The 15,359-nt window shown below is 36.3% G+C and overlaps 1 protein-coding gene across 2 annotated transcripts in view; it reads left to right on the top strand.

The window, feature by feature from the left end:
* Positions 1-15,359, top strand: part of LOC137645928 (proliferation marker protein Ki-67-like) — a 50,559-nt gene that overhangs the window by 33,504 nt on the left and 1,696 nt on the right. For both annotated transcript variants that reach the window (XM_068378983.1, XM_068378984.1), the window contains exons 6-8: positions 3,542-8,976; positions 11,787-11,849; positions 12,735-12,914. In XM_068378983.1, the coding sequence (XP_068235084.1) occupies positions 3,542-8,976; positions 11,787-11,849; positions 12,735-12,914 (5,678 nt within the window). The remainder of the gene's footprint in view (positions 1-3,541; positions 8,977-11,786; positions 11,850-12,734; positions 12,915-15,359) is intronic.

Raw genomic sequence — 15,359 nt, forward strand, 5'->3', positions numbered from 1 at the left:
CCTCCTATTTTCTACTTTCACGATAAAAAAGTAAAATCTGAATTCTCCACGAGAAATGAGTAAAAAGGAGGAACTGCTGCTATATTATTTGTAAATATATAATGTTTGGATTTGTAGCCAGAACTATAGTAACTATACTTGTAGAACATGAATCCTTTCCATTGAAGTTAAAGACACCTATTAGCCCCATAAATCGTTAATATATTGAGGAGCCATTATTCTGGTGAATACATAAGGAACTGACCTCATAGTGGGGACTTGAATTGTTGGTAAACAGTTTACTGATGAAATTACCATATTTCCCAGAATTGAGATGAATTTGAATGGGGAAAGGCCCATTGGTGAGATCTAATGAAGATAGTTGTACTTTATCACCTCCAGAACTGCGGGGGTGCTCTCATAAAAAACTTGAGGATTGAGACATCCAGAACTAGATTCCAACCTGTGAATAACCTGATGTGAAACTCCATAGCAGGGTTTAATACTTCTTTTATCACATACTCTTTCAGAAACTTCATAATTTCTTATTGCAAAATCTGAGCCTGTACTGTATTTGTAAGATAATTTGGATATAGAATTGTCTCCCTGGACAGGGAAGAATTTGGTAACCTTTTTTGTACTACAGCTACCATCCATGGATTTGGGATGAATTTATTCTTAAATGTTATAGGAAGGATTAGGTCCTGCTGGAATTCTGGAAGGAACAGAATAAAATCTTCGTCCGTTTGATAACTCTTCCGGAATGTTTGTTAGATAGGCATCCTTACTACCACTCATATGAAAAGAATTACTTAGTGATGACTTTAAGAAGGTTGAAGTTGAAGATTTAAAAGCAAAATCTTGGGTCTTGGTAGAAAACTGCCTCAAATCATCAGTTTGATTTCTGGTATCCACCCGAGTAACAACTATCAATTTTTCTACAGCTACCAAAATTTTAAAAGAAAATAGTGAATGCTTTTGCATCTCAAAGACTGTCCCCACCATTTACCAAACTACTGTACACAGGGTGATACAGCATCAAGAGTATCCTCTTCAATAGTGATTATAGGAATGTAATATCTGGTGTTCTTGCCCCATTACTTTTCATATTATATACGCATATGTGGTTTGACTTAGGAAACAAGCTTATTGTATATGCAGATGATGCTACTCTGTAAATTCCATTTCCTCAAAGATGTAGCTCAAATTAATGCATGGTGCAAATTATGGGACATGGCAGTATGATTATAAGTCGTTGGATGACAGTGGCTGTTCGACATACAGATCTTTGCGTAAATAATGTTTATTTACATTCTACTCATTTGAAATTTTAGATGTTATTCTTGATTTCAAGTGTACTTTTTAGAAACATATTTGGTCTTTTCAATTGCACAAGTAATTGACTTATTCGGAACTTTTCAGATTTTTGGTTATCAATCTATCTTGTAGAAATGTTTTAATTCTTTCATTCCATCTTGTTTCAAGTATTGTTCACCAGTCAGGTCTAAAGTTGCTGACTCATCTTAATTTATTGGACAAATACTTGTTCTATTAAATTTCTTATTCCTGATCTAGATATTAATCTCTGGCACCTTCATTCAGTTAGTTCTTTATGCATGTTGCATAAGATTTTTCAAATTCTGATCATCCTTTGCATTCAGATCTTCCCAGAATGTACCATGCCTTCTCCATCAAAAATCTCAACACAATTCTAGAAGTTTTATTCCAGATCGTGGAATGAACTTTGTAATCAGACTGTTGGATTGGCGTAACTTCAGAAGTTTAACTTAAGGTCAATGTTTTTATGTTGAGTAGGCTGACATAAGTGTCTCTTCATAGTTTGTATGAAAAATTTATTTAAACCACATCTTAAAATATTTTTTATTTATTGCTTCTCATATGGTTTATTTCCTTTCCTCATTGGGCTATTTTCCCTGTTGGAGCCCTAGGGTTGTAGCTTGGCTGGTACTTCTACCTATCTGCCATGACACTTCCCCCAACTCTGGGAGATAGCCAACATCAACAAAAGGGCAGCAAGGAGTTCCTCCGTGCCTGAGGTGGGGCTCAGCCGAGTTTGGTTGTTACTGCTAGGGTGCCATTGGCCACCTTTCGCCATCTTCCCCCACAAATGAAAATTCATATGCTGACTCCCCCAGTGGTCACCAAGGTGTCCCGAGTTAGCAGCAGAGTGGGGCTTATCGGAACTGTGTAACAATCTCTCACCATTCATTTCTATTCTTAGTACACTTTTGCTTTTCACATCTATCCTTGCGTCACTTCTCCCTTCAACTTTTGCGTTCATCACATTCAGCAGATGGCCATTTTTCATCCTCTACATTTATATCCACTCTAGCTGCTAATTCATTTCTAACACCTGTTCTCGCCCTTACTACTTAATTCCTAACCCTATCCAATCGAGATACACCAGTCATACTCAGACACATCATCTTGAGCGCATTCAATTTCTAAATTTTCATAACTTTCATTCTCTACAACTTCAATCCATACATCACAGTTGATACAAATGCTACATTAATCTCATATCTTTGCTCTAACCCACATTAACTTGCAAATTCCTTCTGTTATACACTCTTCCAAACTCGATGACTAATCAACATAGGTTCTCTGAGTCTGCAACCAATACATTATTATCTGCAAACAATAACTGATAAACCTCCCACTCATGATCACTCATTTGTCTCAATCCTCAATACAGCTCCATTAACAAACAAATTGAACAACCATGGTAACACCACACTTCCCTGTCTCTGCCCCACTCTCATTGGAAACCACTCCGTTCATTCCCTATCTTAACACACTTTATTGCCTATGTATAAACTCTTCACTGCTTGCAATCTTCCACCAATCCAATTTCATATAACCTCATCCCATTCCACCAGATCCATATAAATGCAAAATATACCTCCTTACCTTTGGCTAAATATTTCTCACATATCTGCTTAACCATAAAAATCCGATTCATACATCCTCTACCTCTTCTAAAACCCCCTTGTACTTCTAAGATTGCATCCTCTGTTTCATCCTTAATCCTATTAATTAACATACACTTTCTCCAATTGGATAATAGCTTTTTAATCTAACTTTAATGCACTGTTCGCTCTGAAATGATATCCTCAATTAAAGGACTCAGTATTCTATGATTAAGAAAAATAGAATGAGCAAAAATTTGTCATAAAGGCTTACACTTATTCTGTCTGGTCATTTCGATGCAAGGGAGTGAAAAACGAGGTTTTGGTTGTAGGTACCACTGGTAGAATTCATGTCAAAGTATGATAAGTACTACATGAAATAAGGCATCCTTTGAATAATGAGTTTATTTGAATTTTCTTTTTGTATACTCTTCAAGCTCACCTGCTCTCTTGCTTCTACTTGTTATATGCAGAAAGTAAGCTAATTTGTTAGAGTTTATTAGGAAGGTTGGTGCACAAATAGGCTAAATAAAATTACTTTTTATAGGGAGAAATTTCATTTGTAAAATAAATTATTTTTGTATTGGCTACTTCATGAATGACCTTTTAAAAATTCTGCTTTTTTCTTTCAGGAAGTCCCCAAGAATTTCAACTTTACGCAGTCAACTGGTCATGTTAATTCTCCTGCGCCTATAATCATTCGGAAGAAAATTGCTAAAACACCAAAAATATATCGTAAAGGACAAAAATCTCTTCAACAGGGCACTACACAAGAAAGTATTGAGAATATTGATCTTGATGGATTGGCTGACCTTTTGAATACCCCAAAAAGTAAAGATAAAGATATGATTAAACAGATAACTGGTTGGTCACTTCCTGACATTGTTAATCATTATACACCACTGTCTAAAGCTGTGAGAATGAAAGAACTGTTTGCAAAGAACAGTAGAAGTACACCATTGAGTAAAGTACCAAGCCAAGAAACAAAAACACCTGAAACCTCCTTTAGCTCTGTCTCTTTATCCACTGTAACTCCTCCTGGGAAAGATGTCCTCCATGATACAAGTGTGTTTTCTCCTGTCACACCACCAAATGCTAATGTTTCTAGGAGAAGAAGATCGTCGTCATCTGTTACTAACACACCTGTCTCTCATGCAAACACCACAAATTTTGATTTTTGTGCTGTTAATACACCTGATATAACTGGTGACAATTTAATATCACCTCTTGTGACTCCAAATGTGTCTGTGAAGAATTCAGATGATTTATTTAGTTCAAATGAATCTTCACTAGAATCGCCTGTACCCATTGAAACAGATTGCACCACCTTTGATTTTGATAATGCAGTCACACCTGCCGTCACACCTGATGTATTTGTTTCTCCAATGAGCACCAGATCCAAACTTACCACTCCTAGAGTAGCGAGGACACCAAAAGCTTCACAGTCTATAGACAGTGTTAAAAAGAATACTGCACATCCTCCTGAATTACAAGATGTTAAAGAAATATCACCTTCAGATGAAGATCATTTACATACTCCAAAAGCAATTAGTTCTAATGTCGTGAATACTAAAAGATTGCTCAGAATGTCTGGCAGATCCTCTGCAGGTGAAGTATCAGAGTGTACTAATGTTAATAGTGTAGCAGAACCTCTACAAATATCCCAAAAAGAGGAAGAAAGTAAAACTGCTGATAATTCTGATGACACCGACATGAAACTTGAAGGACAGGAAACACCCACAGAAGCACTAGAACTTCATGACACAAATAAGAGAAGGACGAGATTGTCAAGAACTCCCAAAGAACAGGAGCCGGGCAATAAATATTCATCAGAAAAGAGAAAGCTAAGAACCTCCAACCAAGTTTTGGAAAATCATGGCACTGATTATTGTAATGTCAGTGGCATTTCTGAATATGACCCTGATCACACAGATGAGGGAATGAACAGGCAATTGAAAACTTCAAAGTCAGTTACAGAAAGCCCAGAAACTGATCACTCAAATCTATCTTGTGTTGAGAAGTTAATAAAGACTCCCAAAGCTGACATTCCTAGAACTCCAGCAGGTGAATTGAAAACACCAAAAGCTGAACCCAATAACACAAATGATGGTGGTATTGACACACCACACTCCCCAATAATTGAAAAAGAACTGGATAACAGAAATATTTCAGGAATTAAAAAATTGAGAACGCCTAAAGCATCTGTAAAAAGTTCAGAAAATGATTATTCTAATGTGGATGATGTTGATAAGATGATGAAAACACCCAAAGTTACTTCTGATCCTGAAAGTCCTCAAGCAGATTATACCCAGGTGGCTGGAGTGAAGAAATTACTTAAAACACCAAAGGTTGTCCCTGAAAGCCCTCAAGCAGATTATACCCAGGTGGCTGGAGTGAAGAAATTACTTGAAACACCAAAGGTTGTCCCTGAAAGCCCTCAAGCAGATTATACCCAGGTGGCTGGAGTGAAGAAATTACTTAGAACACCAAAGGTTGTCCCTGAAAGCCCTCAAGCAGATTATACCCAGGTGGCTGGAGTGAAGAAATTACTTAAAACACCAAAGGTTGTCCCTGAGAGCCCTCAAGCAGATTATACCCAGGTGGCTGGAGTGAAGAAATTACTTAGAACACCAAAGGTTGTCCCTGAAAGCCCTCAAGCAGATTATACCCAGGTGGCTGGAATGAAGAAACTACTTTCAACACCAAAGCCTGTCCCTGAAAGCCCTCAAGCAGATTATACCCTGGTGGCTGGAGTGAAGAAATTACTTAAAACACCAAAGGCTGTCCCTGAAAGCCCTCAAGCCGATTATACCCAGGTGGCTGGAGTAAAGAAACTACTTTCGACGCCAAAGACGCTACCTGAAAGTCCTAAAGCAGATTATACCCAAGTGGCTGGAGTAAAGAAACTACTTTCGACGCCAAAGACGCTACCTGAAAGTCCTAAAGCAGATTATACCCAAGTGGCTGGAGTAAAGAAACTACTTTCAACACCAAAGACGCTACCTGAAAGTCCTAAAGCAGATTATACCCAGGTGGCTGGAGTAAAGAAACTACTTTCAACGCCAAAGACACTACCTGAAAGTCCTAAAGCAGATTATACCCAGGTGGCTGGAGTAAAGAAACTACTTTCAACACCAAAGACACTACCTGAAAGTCCTAAAGCAGATTATACCCAGGTGGCTGGAGTGAAGAAACTACTTTCAACACCAAAGGCTGCAGTCTTGGAGCATGAAGCAGATTACACTGATGTCTCAGGTCTTGAAAAGTTGCTTAAGACTCCAAGTATTGCAGAAAAGGAAAGTCACCCTGTGTGTGATTACACAAATGTTCATGGCCTTAAAAAACTTCTTAAGACCCCACGAAGAACCAAGAATGTGGAGCCAGACTATAGTGATCCAGAAGGCCTTGATAAGTTAATGAAAACACCAAGAAGGATTGGTTCTGAACCATTGTCAGATTACACTAATGTTGAAGGGCTAAAGAACTTGTTAAAGACACCAGCTGGAACAATAAAATCACCACAAGCCGATTATACTCAAGTATATGGGGTTCGAAGTCTTTTGAAAACACCCAGGGCTACTCGTAAATCTATTGATGCTGATCTTAGTGGACTAAGCCACCTCATGAAAACTCCATTAACAGATAATTCAAATGTTGGGCAGTTATTGGATATGGTTAAAGAGTCAGTTTCTTCAACCAAGCAATCTGTTAAAACTCCATCAGTTGTTAGTACACCAACTGGATCTCTTTCTGAAAATATACCTCCAAAAGATGATTTGAAGACAGTTGTTGGTTTAGTGAGAGATGAAAGTGTTAGGGAAGTGGTAAGCCCACGTAGAAGCCATAGAAATAACAATTCACAAGATGATAAAGATATTGATAGCAAGATTCTTGATTTGGTCCAAGAGACTTCTCCAGTTCATTCTTGTATAACTGAGGAATCTAAGACTGAAAAGAATATAGTCAAGGATAATATAAAGAGTGTTGATTTAGCCATGGATGTAAATATTCAAGATGTTGCCAGTCCATGCACAAGTAAAACAAATGTAAAAACAGAAAATGATGATACTCCAAGGAAGCGTAGTAGAAGGGTTCGCAGCGCTCTTAAAGTAGCTGATAATCTTGACGAGAATCATATACCAGATGATGCTGTGCCGTCAAAGCCAAATAAAAGAGGCAGGAAAAATACTACTCATAATGAAATGAAAGAAGACCAGGAAGTGAATATAGGAGAAAGTAAAGTTGGAAAAGAATTGCGTGAAAATATAAATAGCAATAATGTTTCCATGACTCAAAATTATGATGGATTAGAGAAGACAGATGAAAAGAAGTCAACTTCACTAAAACGTAGCAAAAGACAGCAAGTATGCAAATCGAATGAAGAAGTATTGGGATCACCGAGTGTTGATAGCTTAAAAGTTAGAGAAGAAATATCATCTCCAAAGAGACGTGGAAGAAGAAGACTAGAGAAAGATATCCAAAGTGAAAAAGAAACCAGTTCAACAGGGTCTGATATAGATAGTTCAGAGGTGACTAAAGAAAAGGTTCCAATTCAGAAACGTGGGAGAGGGCGACAGGTTAAAGGGATTCTAGTTCTAGAGGAAAGTTCACCTTCATCTCTTGATACTGATAATGTACTGGAATCTGAAAATGTGAGAACACCTCTAAGACGTGGTAGAGGGCAAAAAGTAACATTTGAAGGTCTGAACACTCCTCAAGATAGCCCTGTGAAGGGCAGAAGGAAACGTAATGTCACTGACATTACTTCAGCCCCTTCAGAAATTTCTGTCCCTGCTAAAAGAGGTCGGGGTAACAAGAAAATTGGGAAAGAGGAGGAAACTCTTGTGCAGGAAAGAGAAAACAGTATTACTGTTCTTGAAGTAGAGACAGTGAATTCTGATGTGGGTAGTGTACCAGCTAAGAGTCATAAAGGAACTAGGAGAACAAGGACCAGAGTCCAGACAAAAGGAGGCATTGAAAACACTGAAAAGGATTCAGAGGAAACCCATTCAACTAAGAACTCATGCCCCAGGCCCACTTTGAGCAAATCATCAACTGTTGAGAGTGAAAATGATAATGGTTTAGAAAAACCTGGTATTAAGGAAAATGAATTTATAACAGAAGAAAGTAAAGAAGCTCCTGAAGACACTTTTACACCTTCCAGTGAATCATCACCTACAGATAGTGAAATTCACAAATCCTGCTCGGCGAACGATAAAAAATCTGCAACTAAAACCATTGTAAAAAGCGTCCAAAATCAGAGTACAGACAAGGAATTAAAAGTAGAAGAAAATTCAAGTCCTGTTGTAAGAAGAGGACGTAGAAAGAACGCAGTTGAGAGGTGTGATAGTTCTACAGAAGACGTTTCTGAATTTCTTGATGAAAAATGTGATGACAACAAAAAAGCGGTAAGAGCGCCTCGCAGAACAAGGGGTCAGACAGACAAAACTAAAATAGAAGAATGCCTGCCACAGGAATCAAAAGATAATCTTCAAAAGATTACAGTAGACAAACATGGCAGTTCGACAGAAAACACTTCCGAGAGTGTAGATAACAAAACTGAGGATGACACAAAAGCTGAAAAAGTACCTCGCCGGACAAGGGGTCGTTCAGCAAAAACTAAAGCAGAGGATGCTCTGTCACAGCACTATAAAGAAGAAGATGCTGTTGGAAAATCAGACAGTTCTAAGGAGGACAAGCCTGAAACTAAAGGCAGAGCTTCGCGCAGGACAAAGGATCAGCCAGCAAAAACTAAAGCAGAGGATGCTCTGTCACAGCACTATAAAGAAGAAGATGCTGTTGGAAAATCAGACAGTTCTAAGGAGGACAAGCCTAAAACTAAAGGCAGAGCTTCGCGCAAGACAAAGGATCAGCCAGCAAAAACTAAAGCAGAACCCCAGTTAGAACATTTGGAAGATGTACTTGAAAAGACCGGATTTAGTGAAAAAGAAGGCAAACCAGCCTCGAACGGAAGTATCCTTGAGAAAGAAACCACTGAGAAGGAAACTAAAAGATCTGGGCGCCAACCAAGAGTTAAGAAGACATTGGATGATGATATTGATGCCAAGTAAGTTTTGTTTTTAATTTTACTTGTACAGATCAAATAGGCACTGCTTTAATTAATTTTTTTTTTAGTTACTGTTTTTCCTCAAGTTATGTTAACTTATGTTTTTCAGTATGCAACTATAGTGTTCATATAGAGTAAACTTTATTTCACTTGTACAGTATGCAGCAAAACTGGTGATACTTTTTTTTATTATTGCATCGGACGGGGGTTGTTATAAATTTGCCACTTAGTATTAAAACTTGTATTTCACTTTGTAACCAACCATGTGTATGTATGAGACAACATTGGTCCATTGTTTTGTGAAATTTTATTGAAAAATATTAGATCGTTAAAAAGATCATGCTAGAAAAATATTTCACAACAAAATATAAATACAATGCGAAGCAGGAATTCCTGTCACCGACACCCTGTGGGACTGTTTGTAGAACTGTCTGTCTGGATTGAGTGAGAGTGGTTAAAAGGGCGTCCAGAGGGAACATATAAGCTTAGCCTTATAGTGTAAAGGTAACAATTTATGCATTTGGTATATGAATTAAATGTCATTTTGTGTATCAAGCAAAAGTTAGTGAGGTTCGTGGTTTTGAAAGTTGCGATAAGTTATAATCCATAGCTTAGGTGTAGTCAGCGCTACCTATATAGGTTGAGTCTTGACGAGTTTCTTCAGGGAGAGGAAATAATGATTAAGTGAATAAGCAAGGTGGTGAGGTATCTTCGCTATTAGAAATGTAATTAATTCTACCTCTATTATTTTACTGTACGAATGTAAGTCTATAATCAGGTCAGATTCTACAATAACAGTGTATCTTTAATAATAAATATGGCTGTGGAGTCTTGGCTTTATAACATACTAACTTGGGCAGTCTTATATGTCAAATAGCAGCATTATATATTTGCATCAAATCACGTAACTTTTAAAGGTTGTCTATTTGGACATAAAGTACGATTTGTGAAATTTCTCCACTGCCTAGGAGTATTATACATCTTTCTTTGTTTTATTCCTAAGCCAATAGGCTTGATAAGAAATTTATAATCAGAAGCTTGAAATTCAAGTCACATATAACATCAAGACAAGGAGAGGCAAACAGCCATTTAAACCTTCACAAGTTGGGTCTAACTAAATCCTAAGTAAGTCACAAAAGACAAAACTCCCTAAGGGCATTAATAAACCAAGATATAGATACTGTAATGATTAACCCTTTTACCCCCAAAGGACGTGCTGGTACATTTCACAAAACTCATCACTTTACCCCATGGACGTACTGGCACATCCTTGCAAAAAATGGCTATTTACATTTTTTTTTTTTTTTTTTTTTTCATATTTTTTATAATTTTTTGAGAAACTTCAGGCATTTTCCAAGAGAATGAGACCAACCTGATCTCTCTATGACGAAAATTAAGGCTGTTAGAGCAATTTAAAAAAATATACTGCAAAATGTGCTTGAAAAAAATAACCCCTTGGGGTTAAGGGTTGGAAAGTTCCAAATAGGTTGGGGGTAAAAGGGTTAAGAATTCCACTAAAACAATTAGACAAGACAAATTTCATCTTTTAAAAGGCATTATTTTCTTGGTACAGTATATGTAGGCAAACTATATATGTTATAGATTGAGAGGTGATTAATATTCAGTATGCGAGTCTGGGTTGTTTATTCCATCTGGGAATAATGTCAACCAATTTGTTACAGATATTTTCCTCACTCATAGACTTCCAAGATGATGAGCATTCGCTTATGATGGTCTCCCAACTCCTAGGATGGATTTTTAATCTTTTTGTTTTAGCGATATATACAGTTATTTTGTTGATTGGTTGTCTTTATTTTTAAAAATCTATAGAAATACCGCTCAACTAAAGTTACGAATAAATTTCTGTTGCGGTTGGGTGTAACTCCAATCATGTGTGACAGATGACAATATAAGTAGACTTACTTTGTGAGACTGTGTGTCACCGCATTACTGCCACTGTGCCAGTTGCTGTCTTGTTAGGCTCTGCCCACAACTACATCTCATACGTTCATTGTGTTTATACATTGCTATGGTGGCTAAAACACTCATTTAGTAAAATAAAATTTTTACTCTCCATTTTTATCATAATTAAAGATTATTTGGTTAATTTTTCCATAATGATCTAGCTAATTCTCAGAAATCATGCTTTATGAACTGTATCTTTTATGGAGCAAAGTTTCAAAATGCTTTGTCCCGGGAACTTAGTCTCATTAGAAATGTGAAGAATGTAAGAGTTGCCAGTGAGTGTCAGGTATCACGAGTTTTGCTGTATACTGTACATGTAGCATTTACTACATAACTGGCTATCTATGAGATGGAGTTATTCTGTAACAAAGGGTAAATTTGCTATGATGAAGACTCCTATACTCAATATACCAGTTTACCTCATCTAGGTACTCTATTTTTATTAGGTAGGCCTAGCTGTTCCTACGCAAATACAGTACAAACCCTCATCATTTAATATGGATTAGCCAGTCGAAGGGATTTCTTCCCACTAAGTATTTTTTTAGCCCATATTCCACTGACGCAAAGTCCACTGAAATGTTAATTTACCCAGTGTTTATCAGTGTGTAATTTAGTTTAATACAGATCCCATGAAATAGAATTTTCCACGTCATGCTAGCTCTTTTTAGATTAGTTGACATGTCTTATGCCTTTACATTTGAATGTTTTAGGGTTGAAATATTGGTATAGAATTTTGAAATATAAGGTAAAAGGATATACTGTATTTAATCATTGAAGGAATAAGAGAAAATAGGTAAATATTATTTCAATTAGTTCCCTTAATAATTGCTATCATTATTTTTCAGGATAGAGGAAGCTCCTGTTTCAAAAGCTAGAAGAGGATCTAAACGGAAAGATATTGTGGAACAGTAAGTTGGCTATTTTTATTGCCGTAAAATATTAATTTATTTCCTACAACTCATTGATTACATATGGACTTAATTTCTGTGAAAAAGTTCTCTCTGGCATTTATCTTCTGATGCCCTGGTTCAGAAAAGAAAATAATAGTAAAAAACAACGATTCACCTTTATGTACCTCAGACTCATTGGTATATAGTATATGTGTTCCTTATTCTTTAATGTGTCTTAACGTAATGATGCATATTTGACAACGTATTTTGGCCATCACAATACAACCAGTACACGTATTTATGATCAGACAGACTTGGCTATTAGCTATCTTGCTACATGAATAATTACCTTGTGTAATGTTGAAATCTACACCATAAAAGGTAGAATATAAGTATCTTTCCCAAGGGAAATTATGTGAATTTAAAGATTTCATATTAATAATGGTTATATAATTGATCAAAACAAGGAGTGGATATCTTTATTTGATATCCCTAGTCATTGTGTCATTTATATTTTACATGAAAAACAATTTTGATAAGATTTGTCTTGATGCTTACCAGGAGGTCACATTATTGTACTGGCTTCTATCACAGAGGCGGGCTGGGGTTTGTCCTGCTATTGACTTATAGTTAGGCAATATATAGCCATTCTATTGTTAAACCTTTCAATCCAATAAGACTTATTACTGTTTGCAAAGGAATATGAAAATTTTAATGGTAAAAATGTATTACTAGAAACAAATTTCTCCAACCCAATTTGGTTTAAAAGTATGTGTGCAAGTACTTATTTTTCTAAGAAAGTTTCTATTCTACAAGAGAACGATAAAGATATAAAATTTGTTGTCAATATTTTTATATTGGTTTTTCTGTTGATGATACCATTAACTTCATTATTTATAATAGGGAGGAAGAAACTGAAGCTCAGCCTACAAGACGTGGAAACAAGAAAGTAGTGCTTGAAAAGGAGGTTCCAGCTACAAGACGTGGAAACAAAGCAGCGGCTACTGAAGAAATTCAGACCCCTACTAAGCGAGGAAGTAGAAAGAAACCAGCAGAGGAAGACATAGCATCTCCCCCTAAAAGGTATTTACCTAAAATTCTATTATTTCAATAATTCTCAAAATTCATTCTGTTATGTATTTTCTAATTGCAAGTTTCCTAGTGAAAATTGAGAATATAGTAGTATCCTTAGAAACATAATGGCCATACAGGCAGTTTAGTAACATCATGTAAACTCCTCATAAGCATTTTTGTTGCAACCCAGTGCCGACCTAGTTTACAATCGGCCACAGTTACCTAGTTTTCTATTGACTGAATATGATCGCTCACTAACTGAATGTTAGTTGCATGTGGTTTGTTGCATATTGAGTTTAATAATAAGATAAGGATTTTTTTTTTCTTTTTTTTTTCTTTTTTTCCCCTATGGTGGCCAGTCTTCTTTCTTGTATTTGATTGCTGTAGCATTTTCCAGAGTAACTTTGTCCCATAGATATTATTTGCTCTGCCTAGCATACGCATGGCAGCAGATGGATCTCCGCCCAGAAACGTGAGTTTATTGGGTAGGATACTGCTGTGGTTGGGCACCACAGTTGGGCTTGCCCTGCTGATGTTCTGAAGAGCATCTACTCTGATGATACTCTAACTGAAACTGAAACCAGACGATAATCCTTTAATTTTTCACCTTAATCCCATGGGCGTTAAGTTGTTTATTTGCTCATTTTTCTCATTATTTCTCTGGAGAAAGTAATAAGACAATTTTGGGTTTTCCATGATTTCAAAGAGGGTTGGATTCCCTAAAGCTAAGTTAGCTCACTATTTTGATTTTAGGGTTTTGAATTTAAGGAATTTTATAGGTTCATTTTGCCAGTGGTACTCCTATGTTGTATATTTAGTCCCCATGCTGCTCCATTATATGCATTTTTTAATTACTTTTTTGCGAGTTCAGTACTGATTGTAGAAAGTAGGATTTCAGATGAACTTTCATCTGGAAGGCTTATCATTTTCTTGATCCCTTTTCAGAGGATGATTTAGCTCTTCTTCAGGGAATGTTTTGACAAACTTATTTTCATTAAATGTTTCAACTAATTTTTCGTGGGATTGTTTCAGTGCAATCCCTTTTTAAGGGAAATTAAACTTAAACATTTCTCCTGGGAAGGTTTCAGGCAATTCACTATTTAAGAGAAACTTAAAGCATTACCTTTATCCAATGAAGAGGTTTATTACTTTAAAAAAATTTTATTTTCCTGTCTTTCTTTCCCTACAATACTGATATTTTCTGGATTTTTTTTTGAGTTTGAGATGCTAGTGCGGAGTGGGTAATCTCAATACTCCTAGGGGTGGTATGTTTCATGATGAAATTATCCATTACAAGCGTAAAAGGAGCTTACTCTAGTTCACAGGTAATCCAGAGAAGGCTATTTCCATTACAAGCGTAAAAGAAGCTTACTCTAGTTCACAGGTAATCCAGAGAAGGCTTAAGCTATTTCCTTATAGGATATGTTGTATAAGACTTCATTCAGTAAGATAAAAGCTTGTATGGACAAGAATCCATTTGTTCAGATATAGTTTGTATGTATAGAGCTCCACTCGGTAAAATACAGCTTGAATGGACAGGGCTCCATTCAGTAAGATATAGGTTGTATGGATAGGACTTTATTCAATAAGGTATAGCTAGTATGGACAGGACTATTCACACTTCAGTGACAGCAGGTTCATAGACAAACAGAAATTTATGACCACTCTCCTCCTCACTGATTAGTGGTGTAAATAGGATAGGGAAGTATTTTGACTTTGAGACTTAGGAAGTTACCCGACATGCACAGCCCATTAATGCGTGTGCAGACAGTGTGGAACTGACAATTTGTTTAACATGTGTCGAAATGACAAATTCGAAGAGAGTGAGAGAATAAAGTATCCAGTTGTTGAATGATGTAAATTAGTTATCAAATTAACAAGTAAATGTTATCAGATAAATTAGTAAAGCATATGTATATTCTCATAAATAAAATTTTATATACTTATATAGTTACCTAGATACTAAAGTTGATAACTCGACTAGATACCATTAGTTAACTGAAACGTTTACTAGTTTAATTCATAACATTTACTGGTTAATTGGATAACTAATTTAAATCATTAGATAATTGGTTACTTTATTCTCTCTCACACACTTTCTTGGTCTTTCTTCGACTTTGTCATTCCAATACATTGTCTGTTTAACACATTATCAGTTAACACTAATGAGTTTCCAGACACTAAAGAAACTAGAGATTGAGCGAACTCAACCCCAGTCTGATGAGCCCCAGACAGGGATGCTTCCAATATGCCACCACATTGGTGTGTTGGAAGGGAAGAACAGGGAAATTAAGTGTTGATTATATTTAGTACCCTCCCCACTTAATTGGATTTCTATTTCTATATGAAAATGACATTGGGTGAAGAAAACTTTTGTGACTTGTCGATATAAAATCATGGGGACTAAGGCCAATAACTTTCTGAGGCTTAATTTTTTTATATCTTATTTATCAT

The sequence above is a fragment of the Palaemon carinicauda genome, chromosome 8 (genome assembly GCF_036898095.1).
Source record: "Palaemon carinicauda isolate YSFRI2023 chromosome 8, ASM3689809v2, whole genome shotgun sequence".
Lineage (NCBI taxonomy): Eukaryota > Metazoa > Arthropoda > Malacostraca > Decapoda > Palaemonidae > Palaemon > Palaemon carinicauda.